Consider the following 23011-nt stretch of genomic DNA (forward strand, 5'->3'; position numbering starts at 1 on the left):
CAGTATTAGAGTCCCCACTCGTTTATTACTTAGAGCCCTGTGAGTGAGGGCTGAAGGACAATAAATGCCACCCTCATTACAGTATAATAACCCCCACCTGCCGCCTATTATTAATTGCTTTAATTTTCTTAATGAACGTCCCCTCTGGTGTGAGCATGGGGAGGATCTGTATGTTGCTAGCAACTGGGCAGTAGTTAAGTGGGCATGGAGTGAATATAACCCCCTTGTACTAGTGTGGGGGTCTTTTTGACTCCCATAGGCTTTTCATTTTTTTGTTAGTGCTTTCAGCGGCAATTAGGCAAAAAATATTTTTCAAACGCTTCTTGCTGTCAAATTCGATAGGTCCATGAATAGTATGGAGCGGACTAAGCCTGTATTTTCAAAGAGACTTATTTTTGTAATTCCCTGTTTTAACAGTGGGAATTGAATAAATCTAAACGATTAAATGGTTTAGCAGGTGAAGAAAAACTTATCGACACTTCTGCATTATCCAAATTAATTTGTTGTACTATTGTCAACACAGATAATAATCCAGGGCTCGTACGCCAGAGAACAGTGTTAACAGACTCGAAACACCATAACCACTGCAGTGAGCTATAACATTATGAGCATGTAACATTGTCAAGTTAAGATTCTTACTGGTATTTTGTAGGAAACTGTGTGAGAGATAATCTACACCACATGATGTAGGGCTAATATGTGTGCATTGCTTTTATTTTTTTATTTTTTTCTTTATTTTTGTAGTGCATAGTTTGAAATTCTGGCATGCAGAAACATTTCACAAGATGGATTACGTCAAGACATGGATGCAACAACAGTATAAAATGTCAAGAGAGGACTGCACTTTTTGTACGATTAGAAAAATCATAAATGTTAAACTTGCATATCTGGGTCAAATTGGTGTCGCAGGCTTTATAAGTAACAGAATAACAAGGCAATAACACAGTAATGAAAATTAAACCTCTGGTATCAGCAGCACTTTCCTAAGACCATTACATTCAGAGGAAGGTGGAGAGTAACTCATTGTAAAACAAGAAAACCAAAATGGTGGTTACTGAGATTGCTAGGCTCTAATGTTTAGCTGATAGGTCACCACATGCTGGTGTACAGGCGTTCAGCCGACTCCCACACTTGGTAGGCTCAGAGTGGAACGAAAAAGTCTGCTGGGATGAACAGCCAGGGAAGTGTCGGGAAGGCCCGCAGACCTAGGATCTCATAGCATACGTTCCTCCCTTGGGGGAGAATACGGTAAGTCTGGATGTTTTGGCGCCAATACCGGTGAGTGATTTTCCGCTTGGGTGGACAATGTGGTGGGTGCAATCCCTGTTTGGCCCTCAGTCAGGGAGGGCGGGTGAGTAGTGAGACACAAGCTTGTGAAGTTGAATTTTCTATGAGGGGTCTTTCCTGACTCTTGTCTCTAGAATCTCTGATCGCTCTCAGACCGTGGGAAGTGTGATGTTGACAACTGCTCTGCTAGTTGTCCCCAGAAGTGCTCAAATGCAGCTTCCAGTTGTGACAGGATATTAGTGGCATAGTCCTGTTGGTCTGAACAGTGACAGGCTCTGCAGCTCAGGAGTATTTCTCTGCCATTTTGAGTGTTGCTGGCACTGTAAGCTTTTGGGACTGTTCAGCAGAGTCGTGCTTGATGTTGCAGAGGGGACCAGGATAACCCTCACTGGTCCAAAGGGGGATGGGAGGGGGTAGGAGCTGGGTAAGTTCATGTGGATGTCTGTAGAGCGGCCGTCTATCCCCAGCACAGTCACTTGTAGGCTGCAGATTGACTCCGGGGGGCCCCGACTACCAAGCTGCACGTCAATAGTATGTCTGGGTTCATAGAAGCTTCCCCTACACAGCACACTGTGGGGGTGATTGTGGCTAGAAAAGCGTGGTTATACCAGAAAGATCCTGCGAGGGGAAGGGAGCTCGGTTTCCACACGTCCTGTCGACTCGGACGTCAGGCTCCGCCCCCGTGTATGCATTGCTTTTAAACTCTAGTAAGTATGTATATCATTGGTTCTCAACATTTTGTCAGGACGAACCAGTGGTCCAACATGCAGAACTAAGTCAAACACGGACAAAAATAACAAACCGTAACAACGTATTATCGGGCCTTAGAATGGCCAGATTTAACGTAAGAGCCTAACCAGACACGAGCCAAGGTCAGGAATACAGAAAGGAACAAATACGATTAGAACAAAGCCAAAGGGTCAGGGATACCAGAAATACAGGAAGTCAAGCAAAGGTAAAAAACAAATAAACAGTATCAGGAACGCGCTCTCGATAACCAACAGCATGGAAACCACGACAGGGCACTGAACAACTGCAGTTTTTCTGATGACTATAGTGTCCTTTTAACATTTATACTGTGTGCTTTCCACTCTAGCAGTAATTCTTGATATGAGACATATTTTCTTTTATAGAGAAATTATCTTTTCTCTGAAATTTACACCATTGGAAATAATATTGAAATCCACTATAACCTGTGTTAACTGTTTTTCATACGATGTTACATTTTATTTTAAATTTATTTTAATTAAAGGAACTCTCTAAACACCATAAACACAATTGCATGCTGTAGTAATTATGGTGCTGAAATACAAACTTGTCTTTCTTCTGTCAGCATGTCAGTCTCAGTCAATGCTCAGTCAGGATTACACCATAGAGATGCACTAACCAAATGCTTAGTGATGCTGAACATCCTTCCTGCAATCTTTGCAGGACCTTAATTAGGAAGTCCCTCTAGTGGTTGTCTGAGTGACAGCCACTGGAGTTGGTGTTAGGCAGCAAATATAGGGCTTGCAAATAAAATTCTCTGCCTGGCAATTCCTCCAATATATACTTAGTAAAATCACGTAATTATGTAAACATAATACATAAATATACACGTAGGCAACATGGGAGGACTCCACGCCACCCTAACAGAGTTAAAATCCTCCTCTTGTCAGCAGGGGGGATGACGTAGGACGCGTGTGCGCGAGCGCTACGTAAGGGGGGTGGAGGGAGTGAAGCCCGCCGAGAGTGCCGTGGGAGTCGGATGACGGACGGAGGAGATTTGAATGAAACGCGAGATCTATGATCCAGGATTCATGATTAGCCCGGTCGTGCCCTCGACCCGAGTGGATACATGTACTGCGGGAGAAATAGAGGCGCCCTATTATTGCTGAGGTCGGGGCAGAGACCTGTGAGCATTGGACTTCTTACTCATAACTACACGCTTAAGCTGCTAGCTGTAACTTAAGGCTGATGGGCGGATGCAGTTTAAGGAAGACGGGTGAGAATTATACCAATTACAACAATTATACATATTGGTACTCAGCACTCAGCACCCGACAAAGCAATACAATATCTTGGAATTTTTTTCTTGTTTTCCCCGCTGCAGTAATTCCCCCCAGGTCTAGTTAAACGTGGGGTGGTAAAAATAATTCAACGGAAAGTGAAAGGGGAAGAAAAGTAAGACAGAGAAAGTGATATTTTAGTTTACTTTTCTTTTTTTTACATTTACATGCCTTCATAAATATAGAAGGAATTGGGAAACGGTGTATTGGAAGCGAAGGAGGGGGAAAACCCATGATTTCCCATAATTTATCCTAAAACTGAACAGTGTTAAACACCATAGCTTGGAAAAAGTAAAGAGTGCATATAAAGAACCTCCACCTATGAATGCATACTCTTAAAGGAAAAAGGGAAAAAATAAAAAAAGGAGTTATGAAGATGAAGTAGAGAGAAGGAAAACTAATTTTAATCAACCAATTATCTAAGGGTGTAACGTGATACATAAATTAAAACGTCAAAACGTCACTAAAGTTGAAGAAATACGTTTACATTGACTAAACGGACTCACGCTGATATATTTTTGGTGATTTTTCTTTTTTGTTGTTTTGTTTTGTTTTTTTTTGTGCTGCACGATATCACTAAAATTACGTCAACTAGAAGAATTCAAGAATAAAAATGCCATGAAGATGAAGTAGAGAGAAGAAAAACTAATTCTAATCAATCAAACAATTATCTAAGGGCGTAACGTGATACATAAACCAAAACGTTATTAAAGCTGCAGAAACACGTTTTCGTTGACTAACTATCTCACACAAGGAATTAAGCTGATATACTTTTGGTGATTTTTTTTTTTTTTTTTTTTTTCTCTGTGCTGCATGATATCTCTGGGATTATGTCAACCAGAAGAAATCAAGAAAATAAAGTGTCCCTTGGCAAAGATAAAGATAAAGAACATAAAGAGAAGGTTGAAAGAAAAGAGAACAAGACGGAGAAAAGACTCTCTAATTTCTTTTCCCCCCAAACAGATAGATCATTCCCAGAGAGTTCTGTGAAAGAAATTAATTTGACAGCGGGAGAGAAAAAAATATCCCAATTAGAAACATCTCAAATGGAAAACTCGATGGTTACGCCAGAATTTTTAAAAATCTGCCTAGACCAGCAACTATTAGCAATAAAACAAGAAATTCTCAGCAATAATGAGGATTTAAAAAAGGAAATTAAAGAGATAGGCTTCAGAATTAACCAAGTCGAAAGAAAAATGGATCTTATTGACTCACTAATTAAAGACCAACAGCAGCAACAGGGAGAAATAAACCAGAAAATCCAACAGCTACAATCAAAGATAAATGATCTTGAAGACAGATCAAGACAAAACAACTTAAGATTAAGGAACATCCCGGAGAGTATCACACAAGAAAAAATAAAAGCATTCTTGGATTCATACTTCCTGGAACTGGGCATTCAGAAGGATGATAATTATAAATTTCTAGAGAGATATCATAGAATTCCAAAACCTAAAAATCTCCCAATGGAAGCTCCCAGAGATATTATGGTTTGCTGCAACTCATACTTATTTAGAGAAGAAATAAGAAAAACCTCAAGGCAAGGCAGTAAAAAAGAAGAATATGCGAACATAAAAGTTCTCCCAGACTTATCATATGAAACGAGGAAGAAAAGGCGATCATTCGCTTCGGTTCTGGAGACACTAAGGAAAAATGATGTTAGACACTTCTGGGCTTTCCCAGCAAAATTAATTATCACTCATGAAGCAAAAACTCTGGTATTTGCCAACTCAGATTTAGCCAGGAAATGGCTACAGGAGGTCCACATGCAAAATTAATCAATAAGTTTGGACATGCCAGCGGATCGACTAAGGGATGAATTTTTTTTTTTTTTTTTTTTTTCTCTCTCTCTCCTCTGATGTAAATATAATAACTAGATATACTATACTGTAAATGGCTGACAAGGTATTGATCTGATCGGGTTACTTACAGCTTATAAAGGCGTATAATCTAGCAGCTGGTACATGGGAAATTGCAATATCTATACTGAAAATTGTTTACATAATTTATATAATTTTTACATAACAGGGGAATAGGTTATGGTATATATAAATGACACTCACGTGAAAGTATATCCTCTCAGAGGAGAACGAGATTACCCACAGATAATGATAGATATGGACACTTTTGGGTGTAATTTGATTAGTTAAATTGATAGGAATCCTCTGTATGATAGAACACTGCTTCAAAATAATCTCTAAAGCACAAATATTGAAATCACTAATATAAACTTACTAGGTAGTAGTGAAGAGTAGGAGAATGTACACATATCTTTTTTTTTTTTTTTTTGTGTTTACTGTATTTTTGGGGGTAAATTTAAGGGTTAAATTGGCTATCTGGTCCACAAGATATTGTATGGATAACACTTTAGACTGTAAAGACAGATTTTAGTAATATAAAACTGTTATAAAGAAATTGAAATAATCACACTTAAAGGCACTTTTGGCCAAAGGGAAATGGGATAATATATATATAAGGACATTTATTGGAGTAAATTGAATAGTAAGATAAATACACGAGATGTTATTGGTCTAGAGTAATTTTTAGACCATAAGGAAAGTACGATGTATTATAGGAAATTGAAATTATATTGAAAGTAGTTTTCACAACGTGGTTTATGATTGATATGTACATAAAAGGTTTTTTTTTTTTTTTTTTTTTTTTTTTTTTTTTCTTTTTTTTTTTTTTCTCTCTTCCCTTCTCCTTCCCGCTGGGTATATATGGACACCAGCGGCACTCTCGGGGAGGGTTTTCTCATGCTCCCCCAAGTAACTCCATATTTCGTTGTGGAGTTGTGGATGTATTCCCAGAGTTCTGGGATGCATTTTCTGTCTTCCACTAAGTGGGAGTGGAGACGGAATTTTTTACAAAAAATGTGGGTATGTGTGGCCTTATGTTCGACTTACATGAGGTCATATGAATGTAATTGTTATGTGCTTTCCTCCCCCCCCTCTTTTTCTTTTCTTTTTCTCTCCCTCCCGCCGGGGGGTACGGTCTCGAGTTTCAAAGGCTTAGACTATGGTTAAGTTTATGACGCTGAATGTACAGGGCCTGAATAACCCAACTAAAAGAGCCATGGTGTATCAATATATTAAAAAGGAAGGTGCAAAAGTTGTATTACTACAAGAAACTCATTGGCTAAGGAAAGATATAAAACGTTTCATCCCCAAAAATTTTAAAATCCAAATCTGCTCATCATTAGAGGATAAAAAGAAATGTGGAGTAGCTTTACTAGCGACAGATGATTTAGATATTCAAGTCACATACCAGGATATAGATAAAAATGGCAGGTTCATCTTAGCCATATGTAAAGTACAGGATGAAGAATTCACTATTGTAAACATCTATGCTCCTAATACTAATTCAGTTCAGTTTATACAAATGGTGCTGAGTAAATTAGAAAAAATTAAAAAGGGTAAAATCATTATAGGAGGAGATTTTAATTGTATTCTGGATGGCACGTTGGATAGGAACTCATTGGCAGGGGTAACGCAAGATAAAAGGGGAAAGAAATCCTCAATGCAATTTTCAATGTTGATAAATAACTATGAATTATTAGATCTTTGGAGGATAAACCATCCATCAGAAAAAGACTATACCTGCTTTTCGAAAGCACACTGTACCTATTCTAGACTAGATCTGTTTTTGGGTTCGTTAGAGGTCTCATACAAGACTAAAAAGGTTCTGATTCATGACGTAACCTGGTCAGATCATAACCCAGTAATACTTGATCTCACTATCTCACCAGATATTAAAATTAGAAATAGTTGGAGACTAAATGAATTCCTTCTTAGGGAGGCTCAAAATATAAATACCATAAAAGAATTAACAAACAATTTTTTTGAGGAGAATAAGAATAAAGGAACTTCAGATGCCATAGTTTGGTGTACATATAAGGCCGTGCTGAGGGGACAGTTTATTAAATTAGGTACAATCAAGAAAAAACAAAAAGAAGCTTCCCTGACAGAATTATATGTGTCTCTCTATAAACTAACAAAACTTAACAAAAATAATCCAAATATAGAGATAAGTGAGAAAATAGGATTAATAAAAGATAAAATCAATAAAATTCTACTTTTACAAACCTCAAAAAAACTCGAATATCTAAAAATAAAATGGTACTATAAAGGAAATCGAGCAAATAAAATGCTCACAAATCGAGTTAAAGGTGCGAAATTAAACAAATTAATACAAAAAATTATTACAGATGATGGCATCCAATTAACGCCTGAAAATATAGGTAAAGCATTTAACTCATTTTACCAAAAATTGTATAATCTACCTGAACCCCCTTATAAACCAGAAACATACTTTCAAAATAAAACCCTAAAAAAATTATCAAGGGAACAACTGAATTCTATTAATGAACCCTTTTCAAAACTAGAAATAATAAATGCAATAGAGTCTTTAAAAAAAAACAAAACCCCGGGGCCGGACGGCTTTCCAAATATATTTTACCAACAGTTCCAGGACGTGTTGGTAACACACCTTGAAGATCTTTTCAATAGCATAGCTAGAGAAAAAGATTTGCCCAACGAATTACTATATGCTAATATAATTCCCATACAAAAGCCAGATAAATCGACGGAATCAGTGGGGAATTATCGTCCTATATCCTTACTAAATTCCGATATAAAAATATATGCAAGTATTTTGGCAAAGAGATTACAAAGAGTACTCCCGTCCATAATCCATGGAGACCAGGTTGGATTTATGAAGGACAGACAATCAAATAATAGTATAAGGACAGTGATTGACATTTTGGAACACGTTCAAGAATCGGGCACTCCATTGCTGGCCCTGTCATTGGACGCGGAGAAGGCCTTTGACAGGGTCAGATGGGACTTCCTTTGGGAGGCATTAAAGGCCTTTGGTTTCGAAGGCTGGATTCTGAGCGCTATCATGGCCCTGTATAGCTCCCCAATGGCAAGAACAATCGGTAGGGGAATAACCTCTGAGTGGTTTAACATAAGAAATGGGACAAGACAGGGGTGTCCCCTGTCCCCGCTGCTATATTTGATATATATAGAACCCTTGATTTGTGACATCAGGTCTAATGAGAAAATAAAGGGAATAACAATAGGTCAAGAGGAACTTAAAACTTTACTTTATGCAGATGATGTCCTAATCACTATATCAGACCCTATATTATCAATAGACGAATTGTTAAAGGCGATTTATGAATTTGGGTACTATTCCAACTTTAAGTTAAATGTAGATAAGACAACTATTCTTGCCAAAAATATAAAGAAGGAAGAGAAAATATATATTAAAGCGAAATATAGTTTCGAATGGGCAAAAAAATGTATTACCTATCTAGGCATTAAGATTTCCAGTAATCCTTTTAGGATTATGGAATATAATGTTCTACCTCTAATGATGCAAATTAATAAACAACTAAAGGACTTGAGAACAGCAGAGATATCATGGACAGGTAGAATTAACATTGTAAAGTCTTATTTGGTTCCTAGATGGAGTTATATATTCCGTATGTTACCATTGAAAATGCCTAAACCATGGCTCATGATGATTCAAGCTGCTTTAGACAAATATATATGGCTGGGGAAAAAACCCAGAGTTAATAAAAAAATTTTGAATTTAAAGCCTAAATTGGGAGGGATGGGAATCCCTGATATTATGGACATATATGAAGCTTGTTCATTTGCGCATGTTATTTCCTCTATGAAAGAGAGTTCTTGTGGTGAAACATGGGAAAAAATTGAGGCTAGGAAAGCGGCAGTTCCGGACTTAACGACTTTATTCTGGAGTATAGATAAGTTTGAGAAAGATGATATTGGTATAATCCTAGCTAACCTATTGGGCCAATGGAGAATCTGGAAAAAAAGACTCAAGATTGAAGATAAAATTATCATTGATTTACCACTGCATGTATTGGCCAGTAATATGGAGGATTTAAATCTAGAGCCATGGTTAAGCAAAGGTATTAATAGAATAGATCAGCTATTCCAACAGCAACAAATTAGACCTTTTGAGGAGATTAAACAAATTTTTTTGCTTTCTTATAGAGAAAGTTTTGCGTATTTAAGGATAAAACATTTTCTAATGAGACACAGAATAACTGAGATTTCCGAGGGATTACAACTTTTTGTAGACTTGATAAACATCAGACATAATAAAAATTTAGTTTCTAAAAGCTTAAAACTTTTTAGTAAGTATAAGGCAATCCCTGAATTTCCAGCCCTAAAAGCATGGGAAAGAGACTTACAAATTATAATTACGAGAAAGGAATGGCTTAAGGCCAATAAAGCGGTACTGAAAGCTTCACATTGCCTAAACCTAACGGAAAGTCATTATAAAGTCATCAATAGATGGCATTATGTTCCAACTAAATTAACAAAAATATATCCAGGATCTCAATATCTCTGCTGGCGTTGCGCTTCATTGAGAGCAGACTACGTCCATATATGGTGGTCATGCCCGATTATATCTTCATTGTGGCAAAAGGTAGCGAAATTCTGCAGGGAAGTAATAGAGGTAGATCTTGATTACACCTGTAGTTCTATGATATTGCACTTGGGCTGGCCTATAATTCCAAAGGATAAAAAAGAGTTAATAATCCACATTCTCATTGAAACTAAAGCTACTCTTGCAAGATTCTGGAAAAACCCAGACTCCCCGACTTGGGAGCTGATAAAACAGCAGGTCTTGAATAACTGTAAAATGGAAATAGGGATATTAAGACAAGAACACTACTTTAATCCGAGAATTGAACAATGGCAGAAATGGATTATAAAATTAGGTAGAAGAAATGATTCTTAATTTACACTAAGATGTATATGCTATGGATCTGTGGCTGGGGGTGAACCCTGTGCATTCACCTTTAAGATACTTGTGGTTATGAGAAACCTGATTAGTAGTTAGAAGGATGTGTGTTGCCCTTCGGGTTCTTAAGACTGACTCGGGACTGACCCTCGGCGGGAGTGTGATTTTCTTTTATTTTTTCTTTTTCTTTTTTTTCCCCCTAGGTTTTGTTAATAGAGGGCCAGGGCAATAGGGAAATCTAGGGCAAGGTAGAAACATCTAAGAAAGGGACTTATAACCAAGAGGAAGGAGGAAAGGGGAATTAGAAAAGGAAAGGGCCTTAACAAATTATTACACATACTTAATACCATCTTCTTCAGAATGAAAATTGCCAAATTATGACTGAAACGTAATACGTTTCATAGAGTCTTCCCCAGTCTTTCTCTCCATGACTCTTGCAACAACACATGATGTGGGTCTTAAGGTTATGGGAAAATAAGAACGATAGACCGATAGGTATACAAATATAAGGCTCTGTAGTATAAAAGGACGGTTGGAGACAAGCATCTCTTGAACCCTGGTTATTGTGCTTCATAGCGCTTGAAAAAGTTTGTTCCCCCTAACCCTCTCCCCCTCGAATCTTGGTATAGCGAAAGGTGTGTGTGTGTGTATTGTTGTTTTATTGGGAAAAAATTGACATAGAGAGCTTGGTGCTTCTTAGTACAGGCAGATGGAGTCTGACCACCTCATTAAGATAGGCTGTGCAAGTTTACAGAAAAGAATTTTTATTCTTATAAACTGGACATTTGGGGATGGGGAATGATGGTAGAAAACGGAACCGAATACCCAAAAATCCATATGTAATGTCAACATCGGAGAATAAATGTTTTGATTTTTTGTATTTGTTTGTTGCATGATATGGAATTATTGTTAGAAAAGAAGGGGAAAACACAAAAAGATTGGTTCTGAATAATAGAATTTGTACTGCAATTGAAAGAACTTTAATATGCAATTTTTGTACCATATCTCTTTGTAAAATGACAATGTCTTTGTATGAATGTTTATATATATCTATGTTAAAAACTTAATAAAATATTATAAATAAAAAAAAAAAAAAAAAAAAAATCCTCCTCTTGTAGGATGACAAACTGCCCTAACATCAGGAAGGGTTTAAGCTGTAGTGGTTCTGTTGCCTATATTGTCCCTTTAATAATTAATTTGTTTTTTTACTACAGTCTACTTTTACTGTTGTAATAAATAAGGAATCATACATGGTATAAGCAGGATAACCAGATGAACTTTATAGCAGTGTATCACTGTAACACTGGTTATATGTGGCTCTCATGTTTTCAATACTATATAATATGGGGCATAGCTTCGGCAGTCCTGTCCCCGCTGAGTTTCATGGCAGAATCACACATTCTAGTTAGAATACCTTACCCCACATCAGAACTAACATCTTGTTTTATGATTGGAGTCCTTATTGCATTTATTGGATATTTGTCAGATCTTTAATAACAGACATAAAATAATATATAGCCTCATCAATACTTTTATTGTGCCTTCTAACAGTGAAAGAAATGGAAATCAATTAATGGCATGCACAAGGCTTCTAACTGTCCCACCATCCCCGTTTAGTTCCCTGGTGTCCTGCATCCAGGGAACTGTCCCCAGCAGAACCATTCAAGCAAATCAAAAGATGTGCTCGCTCTGTGAGGTGGGCACCAGGACCATGCAGAGAGCTCTTCAGCATCACTCTCTGCATGGTCCTGTATGCTGGAGGACAGCAAGAGCCTGGCGTGCTTGATGCCAGCTTTATTCACCCCTTCAGCGAACAGGAGTGTCAACTTACCATACAGGCTTGCTCATTATGAGCATCACCAGAGAAACATGTTGTTTCACTGAAAATGCCCCCTGAAAGCCCGCCCAACCGTTCTGAATCCATATCTGAATGTGGGATGATTGGAACGCAAGTTAAAGAAACACTCTGAGCACCATAACTACTACAGTGGTTATGATGTCAGAAGTGCCCTAGTATCCTTCCAGTGTTAAGTAGCCGAACTGTTTTGGAACGGTTTGCCAATTTTCCTAGGTTCTGCATAGAGTAAAGCCCAGCAATAATGAGGTTAGCTCATCGGCCGTGAGGTGCTCTTATGGCATGGCAGGGCTTAACTATCAGTGGATCTTTGCAGCAGCCCATCAGACCCCAGGTATGTTGGGAAACTATTAAATGGTTAAACAGCTTGTCTACTGACACTCAGAGGGAGCAAGGGCACTCCTAGTACCATAAGCACAACAGCAAGTTGTAGGGGTTATGGTGCTTAGAGTGTTCCTTTAGCTTCATGAAAGAGCTCTGATATTAAGCTATCTTAAGCTTGGGGTCAAGATTTTGTCGCAGATGGAAAACCATCTCTGACTGGTATCGTCGACCACTGGAGGGCTGATTCTTTTTGGGCAAATCAAAAACATGAATTGCTTGGAAATCCTGTGGCACTCGAACCCTCTCTTGTGGAATGATATCTGGAAAAAGGCTCTTCTTTACAGTCTCATATGGTAAATTGTGAGGCAAAGAGCTAATCATTCCTGTAATTGTCTTAATATTTAAATTTCCATTTTCATCTTTTGTGAGTGATACATAAGGGCTTAAGTCCTCTGTCTTGGCTTCTTCAGGCTGGACGCCCAATCTAACTGTTGGAGCTCTCGTAATTTTGGTAGTTGGTGTCATTGAAGGATTGACACTTGGATTCCAAACACGTTTGGCAGATACATGTTTCCTTTCATTTCGCATTTGTCCTTTCACTGTTGTTTGCACTTGGTCTGTCTTTTTAGAGCGGTGTACTTTGTTTGTCCCACACTTCTTTTTAAAGTCCATTTCACTCTGCTCTGAAGAATGGCTTAGTTCATGTTGACGTCCATTAGAAGATGTTTTTGAGCAGTCATGAAGATGCCTTGACTCTGCTAAGACATCTGCTCTGCAACCAAACTTCTCTTTTAAGCGTTCAGGAAATCCCTTTGTGTCTATCCAAGCATAAAACTTCTTTTGACAAACACTGTCCTCTTCTTTCTGTAATTCATACCAATACCATGCATTTATTGAATTGTTATACATACAATTAATATGAAATGTCATCTTTGATTTTCAGTTAAAGAGGACATTTCTTGCACCTTCCCAGGATGAATAAGGGAGGTATACTGTCACGTACACTGACATGAACATAAAGCACGTCCTTTTCATTTGTATCCGATAATCATGGAATACTTTGCCCATATTAACCTACTGACCAGGTTTAACCTGGAGATACCCTGGAGAGGTCCATAACTTGAGAAAGTGGTTTGTGTTTTCTACATATGTAGGCCAGGGTTTAGCAATACATTTTTTTTATTTGGCACAAGTAAATTTGTCTCACGGACGTTTGTAGACATCCCTTAATTCACTGTGCACCTACAGCTGACAGAAAATTATAGGAATCTAGACTCAAAACATCTTGGCAGTCCACAGATGAACACCCCCTTCTATTTAGGTAAAGTGGTTCTGTTACTTATTAGTATGTCATAAAAATATACTCTTTATGGAATACTGATGCTGGCTACACTGGAATTTCATTGAAATCCCAACACAATCCAAAGATGATAGAAGACAAATTAGTAATAATTTGTTTTATGGCCAAGCCTTGGGTGGGCAAAAATTGACCAACGGTACTTGTCAACTACTGTCCAAACCCACTGGAAAATTGCAAAATGGCCCAGCCACACACACAGATTTCCTCAGAGAGGCAAACTTTATTCAGGAACAGTGCATCACAATGTTTTACCTCTCACATGAGCCATTGTCAAGGCTTGACAAATACTGATGTGAGAGCGGAAATGTTGTGATGCACTGTTCCTGAATAAAATCTGCCTCTCTGAGGAAACCTCTTAGTGTGGCTGGGCCATTTTGCAATTTACCAATGTGTTCAGGAATTTGCCTTCCCCTCCTAGAGCACCCCTTAGAGATTACTGTCCTATGTTGTGTGCATTCCTCACATCTTGTGCAACTTTTGTCCAATCCCAGCGGCCTTCACAAGTGACAGCTATGGACTTCAGGCATCAATCTATTGAGGGATCCTCCATAGACCTTGCATGCGCGAGAGTACAGCACTAGCGCGGCTCGTGACAAATTAGGTGCAAAAGGCTCACAGCACCCAGACCACTTCAATTAGCTGAAGTGGTCTGGGTGCCTACAGTGTCCCTTTCAGTATCAGGAGCCAAAGAAGACCACCAGGCAGCAGCCTAGATGGACACCTTCAGGTAAGTAAAGCCTACCTTTCCTACACCCAGCAGCCCACGGTCCCTAACTACAGCTTTAACAATTGAATTATTCTCATACTGGATCTTTTCAGTTGTATAGTTCCATTCACACCAGAGAGTCAAAACCTTTTAATTTATTTAAAATTCCTGCAGATTATGAGCCCAGAAATATTAGGGATATGTACACTAATGGCACACTTTCTGACATTAAAACATGATCTGTTTGGCCTTATTTTTGCGTTGCACCAGTCTGGTGTAATGAGAACTAAATGGGCTTTACCTAGGACAACATTAAAAATGGCATAGTTGTGCATTTTAATTGTCACATTGTGACTTTATTTATAAAGCAGATAACAGCAGTAACCCAAAAGTGGTGAAAGGTTATGGTATTACTATCTCTGGCTGCTATACCTTTAGACATATATTCATTCAATTCATATATCAGTTGAATTCTTTTATGAAAAATAGATTTTTACATAACCCCAATCACACCCATTAGTTAGGTTTGACTCTTGGACTTTAGATATTGTAAAAATAATTATCTGGCAACCATCAAGCATTTTCTTGATAATACTGGCCACATATAAAGCATTGTCAAGATTATACGTTCAATACACTGTCATAATCCCATGCCTTAAACAAGCTGGTTTCAAACTAACTTACACAATGTGAAGATACCATTTTAAAACAAATGGTTAACAGCCCCTGTTATCAGAGGTGTAACTAGAAACCACTGGGCCCCGGGGCAAAAATTGCCCTGGGGCCCCCCCATACATCTACCTCCTACCCCACATGCAGACAAACAGATACATACAGACACACACATACACACAGAGACCCATACATACAGACACATGTATAGACACACACATACCCTCATATACACACACTCAGACATATACACATGTACACTCACAGACACACACATACACTTACAGACACACAGACACACACACTCACAGACACACACATACACACACTGAGACACATACACTTACAGACAGACACAGACACGCACTCACAAACACACACTCAGACACACATACACTAAGACACACATACACTTACACACACATACACACACTGAGGCACACATACACTTACAGACACACACACACATTTACAGACACACACACATACACCCAGACACACACACAAACTCAGACACACATACACTTACAGACACATACACATTCAGACACACACATACACTTACAGACACACAAATTATTAATATTAAATGTCCACCCAGCCTCCCTACCTGGAGAGCTGGCGTAGATCTGTCCCTGGGGTCCAGTGGAGCTTCAGTGTGGCGGGCGGCAGAGTTCCTGTCAGAGGCGGTGAGGGAGCTGTGTTCTCTCTGCTCTGCTCCCTGCTGTCTACTGATGCCGGGAGCCGGAATATGATGTCATATTCCAGCTCCCGGCATCAGCAAACAGCGCGAGAGGGAGAAGAGCAGAGAGAACACAGCTCCCTCGCCACCTCTGACAGGAACTCTGCCACCCACGGGGGGGGTCCATTAGATGGCCAGCGGGCCACTTCTTGGGCCCCACTATGATAGGGGCCCTGTAGTGAGGGGCCTGGTCGCATTTGCGACCGTAGTATATACCCCACTACCCGTTACCTTTATTTGCAAACGTGCATCTTTTTCTTCTTCATATATTTTTTCTTTAATTTTTTCCAATTTCTTCACCCCTCGGGCATAGTCTTCTTTATCCTTCTTCCACATGGCATCGCGTAGGAACCTATGACGGAATGTTGTCAGATAAAGACAAGGGACGCAAGAGTAACATTAAAAAAGCAATTTTGTTTCCCCCATGGAACAGATCGAATTTGTGTCTTTGACAAATAATTAATTGCATCAGATGGTAAATTCCTATAAAAGTGTTGTAACAACCAGTCTGAGCTTCAGTTACATTTTAGAGTGGCCTTTTATTGTGGCCAACCCAAGGCACACCTTTGCAATAATCATGCTGTCTAATCAGCATCTTGATATGCCACACCTGTGAGGTGGATGGATTATCTTGGCAAAGGAGAAGTGCTCACTAACACAGATTTAGACAGATTTGTGAACAATATTTGGGAGAAATGGGCCTTTTGTGTACATAGAAAAAGTCTTAGATCTTTGAGTTCAGCTCATGAAAAATGGGGGCCAAAACAAAAGTGTTGCGTTTATAATTTTGTATACATATATATGTTCATATTTTTAATATATGTTTATATACAGGATATTGAACTCTCCTATTATTTGAATGAGTACTTGGCATAGAAATCTGAATATTGTGAGCTTCTCTTTGTTGTGTTCCGGTGCCATTAATCATCTTGCAACAATATTCAGATTTAACTGCCATGTTTATCCTGAGAGGCTTCATTTTGCCCTAATATTGTGTGGACTCCTGGACTGATATATTTATTGACGTATTTATAACAATTTATCGTATTCTTTAATATTATATTGGACTTTCATTTTACTCTTTATTTAATAGCATGTTCTGTGGCCCATTTATATTTGCACGTATTTGTATTTCTCTGTATTTGTGGATTTTGAATGACTATAGAGCATTATATATCCTATAGCCCCTGACCATCCTACTATACTTTTAGTTAGGTTATATCTATACATATATATGTTTTTGGTTTTCTTGTGTTTTATTATTTTGCCTAGCCCTATTGACTACCTTCAGTTTAGGACTCTAGAGTCTGATTGATGACCGAATTAAATTGGATTATTGGGCTGAAGGTAGTTCGCTCTGTCTGTTAATAGAAAGTTCTCTGGAAGTTGCAGTTTCAGCCAGTGCATTCTTTGGGATTTCTTTTTCCTATGGAGTCAGGAACTATAAATAGAGCGATCATGGTCCAAACCTGTTCAGTACTAGGCATAGTCTGAGTAGTCAGCACCATCGTATTGCTCTATTACACTATTTCAGTAGCAACAGCATCATCCATTGATTTTCGATTAGAGAGGAATACTCATACAGCTCAGGTATCACTACAGTGAGATATTGGTAAATGGATGTTGAGTCATGTATATAGCATGTACCTTGCACAGACTAAATGGCAGTAGATTGTACACCAGTCAATGGGTTTAAACCCACGTGAATCTTTAGCGTGAAGATCAGCCCCGGATCCCACCAACATCACGATGCACTCCTTCAGCCCCTTACTAGCAGCCAAGTGAAGGGGAGTCGCATTGTCTTTCCCAAGTCTAAAGAGAAATAAAAGGCTTATCAATATACCATAGAGTTGGTGTCATGTAATTCTTTTTTCTAAGAGAGGAATCTCTTATATCCTCAGAGAAATAATTAGCAAGTCCTGCCTTAGAAAGGTACGGTCACCTAGAAAAGAAGCAGTCTCACCTATGAAAGAGGTGAGGGAAAGTTGCCATCCAGTCCAGTTAAAATAAAAGTCTTATAGGAACACATTGTGATATTACTTACACGTTGACATCGGCACCATGTTTTATGAGATACTGGGCACATGTGAGCACCTGAGATCCTCCTTTCTCACTTAAAACCAGGTGAAGAGGTGTCAGTCCAGAATGGGTGGGCAGGTTTACATTAACACCGTAATCTTCCACTAAGAGTTGTAAGCACGGGAGCCTGCAATACTGGGCAGCTCTGTGCAAGGCGGTGAATCCCTGTTACAAAACAGAAATACTATTGATAGGGACATGTGGTGAGTACCGTGCATCGGTGCATGCCTACATTAATAACGAATAATTATATACTTATACAAATTTACAGGTTATTCACTGTACTCTGAATTTCAGCAAATTAAATCCGAATTAACTGAACTTGCTCAGGAAAGCAGCTCTACCTGAGGATGTCCAGACAGATGATCATGAAACCAGTAGAAGCCAACAACAGCAATCCTTCAATCCTTTCTATTGTTGGTGGCCAACCAAAGTTCACCAATCTTGGAAACGAGAAGGAACTGTTACAGCTTCAGTAACATTGGGATTCGCCCAAGAGAACGTTTAGTTCCAGTTCTTTTACCGCAGGCCAAATAATTTCACAATGCTTTTGTATCGCTTTATATTTATGTAAACGCCTTTATGTTTGTAAGTGTGCAATTTTATGAACAATTAGTATTTTTGTGTTTTAATATAATGCACTATAGAAGCTCTGTTTCTTAAGCATCTTAAAGAATTGAAGATTTTTTCCATATACAGGTCCATAGTGGTGTGCGCTACGTTGGTGGAAAGGTGTGAGGGATATTTTTCCTTCAATTTTTTTGCGTTTCTACTCACCATTGTGTTTATATTATTTTCATACCTGTTTTGGAGTTATACCTTAAGTATGTATTGAGGAACCTCAACCACTTATAACCCTGTGTCATAAGTGATTACTGACATGTGCAAAACATCCAATGTTTATCTGTTAACAGGACATTTTTGCACGTCCAGTGATTATTCTTTCGGACTTCTGGGTGAAAAACCTTTCTAGCAAGAAATCACCTCAGGGAATTAAAGGTCGGTTTCCCTTGGCAAGAGGTGAGAAATAGTCTGATTGTTTAAAGATAATTTTCTCCATAAATGAAAGTATAAATCCAGTACTTACCTCCTTGTCCGCTTTGAGTTTGCCGCCAGCGGTATTCATACCTATCTGAAGTAAATCCACATTCCCGACAGTAGCCGCCACTACTTGATCTTTCATTGCATTAACGCTATTTGCAGCACTACCGTAAGTGCTCCTGCGTGAAGTATTTTTCGAGTCCCTGTAGGAAATACAGAAATATAAATTAGCTCCAAATACGCCTTATCGATAACCCTACACCATAATGGTTCCTTTGTTCATAAGGCTTATTTAACTTGGTGCTCCTCACACTTCAACACACTTCAACGATTAGGACACAAGTATTTGTCATGATTTATTCACTAAACAGTTAACTGTACTGAATTGAACACTAAATAGTAAATTTTCGACAAAAATAGACTGTTTATGGTTGATCTGAGAATTTTTTTCCAAATCGGTTATTGTTACAGAAATGTTGCCATTCAGTTGTCAATTCACTACAGTTTCCACGTCCCAACCTCTACTGAACTACCTTTCTGCACAGTATGTTTAATTTGAGGTCCATCAAGGTATTGTATAGCTGTGTTTCAGGTAACCTAACTCTTTTTCCGTTTCCAGGTGGGCTCTGCTACACTGTAGCTTGGAATATGGTATCATTATTTGATTTAGGCCAGTACTACACATTTTCCGTTACACTATACTAATACCATGTTATTGAGATGGGGTCGGGGAGTTGTGGGGAGATAATCAAAGCAGAGGAATCCAAAATATAGTTTACAATATGGCGACCCCCATATAAGTATAAACCATATCCTGGTTAAGCTCTGTAACTAAAAAAACTAAACAAAAAAAAAACTGGTATAAGATGACGACTGGAGCCTACTTCCTTGTATAGTAGAGTCATTTTCCCTTAATCCACAAATAAAGCACTGGTTAGATTGCAGATATTTATTCTTATAACAAACAAAAGGGTCACATTGCAGGATTACCTCATCCTAACATACTAAAGACGAGGGAAGAAAAGGAATTTGTGGAAAACAATAGTTCAAAACATTGTTAAAAAGGCCACCGTGGGTTACAACTATGGTGTCTGCCCGTTCTCACTAGCCAGTCACCGCAGTGAAAAGTTAATAAGATAAATAACTATCTCTGCTGGACATTTTGTAGTTGGGTTCACGTTCACTAAACAGTGAGCAGCAAATGTTTGGTTCACTGTTAGTACCCCATCCCCCCACACACTGCCCATCAGAGGCCTAATCTGACTAGTGACTGGGCAGCCACAGAAAGGTCCTCCTTATTCTCATTATTACAAAGCCTGGTCCACTGCTCGGGTTATGGGCTGCTAATGGTTGAGCTGTCGCTGTTGCTCGATATTTAGCAGATATGCCCCTACCCACGGCATACCAGGTGGGGTTAAGGTAAACATTTTTTGGACATGTTATAGGAAAGTATGGTAAGGGGTTCTCAAGATATGTGAGACAATCCGTGCAGAGGGATCCAGAATTATATTGTGTAATAATGTTATTAATATAAAGCATCTCTTTAAAATTCAACATTTTCACAACAAGAACTGTACAGTAAATCTCAAATGATTGGCAACGTATACTTATTTTCATGGTTTTTGGTTTATTTTTTTTATCTTTGCACCGAGAGTCTTCTTTGCGTGTGTTGAAATTTCAAAACGCTTTATTAAGTAAAACATATGATTTCATTATTTCTCCAGGACCAAAACAAATAAGTCTCTCCTAATCTCTTACGAGGCCGTAATACTACACGGGATTACAGAGGTCACACAAAGGTCTGTATTACACAACAAAACAAATGTAAAAAGATTCCTACATTAGCGGTATTGGGAAAACTGGAATAAAATGAGAATATTGTGATGGCAAGATTTCATACAGCATGTGAAGGGATGCTAATCTATGCCTGTAGTCCTATCCTATCCCTGGGATTGGGAGCATTTTACAGGAGTGTTTCCAAGCTATAAAAAAAATTGTAAAAATATAAATAATATTAAAAAAAAATAAAAAAAAATTGTCCTGAAGCTGGGTTAGAGAATTTTTCCAGTTTGACTATTTTGACCTTAAATTTGAAATTCACTTTTAATTCACCATAGAATTTCACTTTAGTGAATTGGTCTGTGCGATATTTTCTCATTTACCCACAGGTATTTGCACAGCAGTCTTGAATCTTTGTAACAAGAATCTAAAATATTTAATAAAAGCTAAATTGCTCAATGTTTAATAGCAATCATTATAATAAATATGCAAAATGTCATTGCAATCCCATGTGTTCTCATGGATATATATATCTACTCATTTTTCACGGTGAATGCATGGATATTGCGTGCACCGTTTGCTGTTAATGAAAACGAAATTAATTGAATGTATTTTACATGAGGAATGAATCTGCCATTCTAATTACCGAGCAAAATCCGTGATATTAGCGCGGAATTTGCATAGCAGGTAAAACGCACATCACATGGAAAACATTAGCCTGGCAAAGGCAATCTCCCACACATGAGCTGCAGTCACACGGCTCTCCAGCAGAGGCGCTCTAAACACGTGTTTTATAACTCCTCCGGGAACACACTGGCTCCCCAGGGAACTGGTAGGTGATCTGACTGCCCCAAGGATCATTGGTAGACAATGAGGTGATATTAGATCTAATTAATGACAACTGGTAACCCGTTCATGACAAGGCGTAATATTATGGCTGGGAGTGATGTTATGGCTGAGAGTCATGTGATGGCTGGGAGTGGTGTGATGGCTGATAGTGATACTATATCTGTGAGTGGTGTTATGGCTGGGAGTGATACTATATCTGGAGTGATGTTATGGCTGTGAGTGATGTCATGGCTGGGAGTGATACTATATCTGGGAGTGATGTTATGGTTGTGAGTGATGTCATGGCTGGGAGTGATGTGATGGCTGTGAGTGATACTATATCTGGGAGTGATGTTATGGCTGTGAGTGATGTCATGGCTGAGAGTGATACTATATCTGGGAGTGATGTGATGGCTGGGAGTGATACTATATCTGTGAGTGATGTTATGGCTGTGAGTGATGTCATGGCAGGGAGTGATACTATATCTGTGAGTGGTGTTATGGCTGTGAGTGATGTCATGGCAGGGAGTGATACTATATCTGGGAGTGATGTGATGGCTGGGAGTGATACTATATCTGTGAGTGATGTGATGGCTGTGAGTGATACTATATCTGGGAGTGATGTGATGGCTGGGAGTGATACTATATCTGGGAGTGATGTGATGGCTGGGAGTGATACTATATCTGGGAGTGATGTCATGGCTGGGAGTGATGCTAGATATGGGAGTGGTGTTATGCCTGGGAGTTGTGTAATGGCTGGGTGTGATACTACATCTGGGAGCAGTGTTATGCCTGGGAGTGGTGTGATGGGATGTTCCTCAAACTATGTCAACCTCCATTAAAATATTACTTCAAACCTTACTGTACAGAAATAAAAAAACAGAACCCCTGTGCTGTGATGCCCTTATCACACCCAGCCAGCCTGAGGGGATCCATCTTACCTGTGGGGTTCAGGCATTGCAGAGGAGCTCACTGAGATAAGGAATGTCTGTAGAAATACAAGCTGAGTGCCATAGGTGTGTACAATGCCAGAAACATGTTACACAGCCAAGGAGTCCAGCTCTAATGTTATTAATATTGTTGCTAGGCAACCGTAAACACAACTTCCCCGGGTGAGGGAACACCGATTGTGACTTAGTGATGTGATTGATATTTATAATAGCAGTGACTGTGGGAGTCGGTGTACTGAATAGAAATACTGTCTGAAGCTAGCCATAGATAATATAATCTCAGAGCATATGTCAATCCAGCCAGGGATAATATAATCTCAGATCCCATGTCAATCCAGCCAGGGATAATATAATCTCAGATCCCATGTTAATCCAGCCAGGGATAACCCAATCTCAGATCCCATGTTAATCCAGCCATGGATAACCTGATCTCATATCCCATGTTAATCCAGCCATGGATAACCTGATCTCAGATCCCATGTTAATCCAGCCATGGATAACCTGATCTCAGATCCCATGTTAATCCAGCCATGGATAACCTGATCTCAGATTGCATG

The 23011-nt window shown here is 38.8% G+C and overlaps 1 protein-coding gene across 1 annotated transcript; it reads right to left on the reverse strand.

Annotated features, from left to right (window-relative positions):
* Window positions 1-11894: 11894 nt before the first annotated feature.
* Window positions 11895-22549, reverse strand: ANKRD53 (ankyrin repeat domain 53). The gene is made up of 6 exons (XM_063459800.1): window positions 22446-22549; window positions 18944-19100; window positions 17822-18021; window positions 17425-17589; window positions 16009-16129; window positions 11895-13161 (listed from the first exon to the last, which is right to left on the reverse strand). The coding sequence occupies exons 1-6, from the start codon at window positions 22460-22462 to the stop codon at window positions 12457-12459; spliced, it is 1365 nt and encodes a 454-aa protein (XP_063315870.1). The 5' UTR covers window positions 22463-22549; the 3' UTR covers window positions 11895-12456.
* Between the last annotated feature and the right edge of the window lie 462 nt (window positions 22550-23011).

Source organism: Pelobates fuscus, chromosome 6 (genome assembly GCF_036172605.1).
Source record: "Pelobates fuscus isolate aPelFus1 chromosome 6, aPelFus1.pri, whole genome shotgun sequence".
Taxonomy (NCBI): domain Eukaryota; kingdom Metazoa; phylum Chordata; class Amphibia; order Anura; family Pelobatidae; genus Pelobates; species Pelobates fuscus.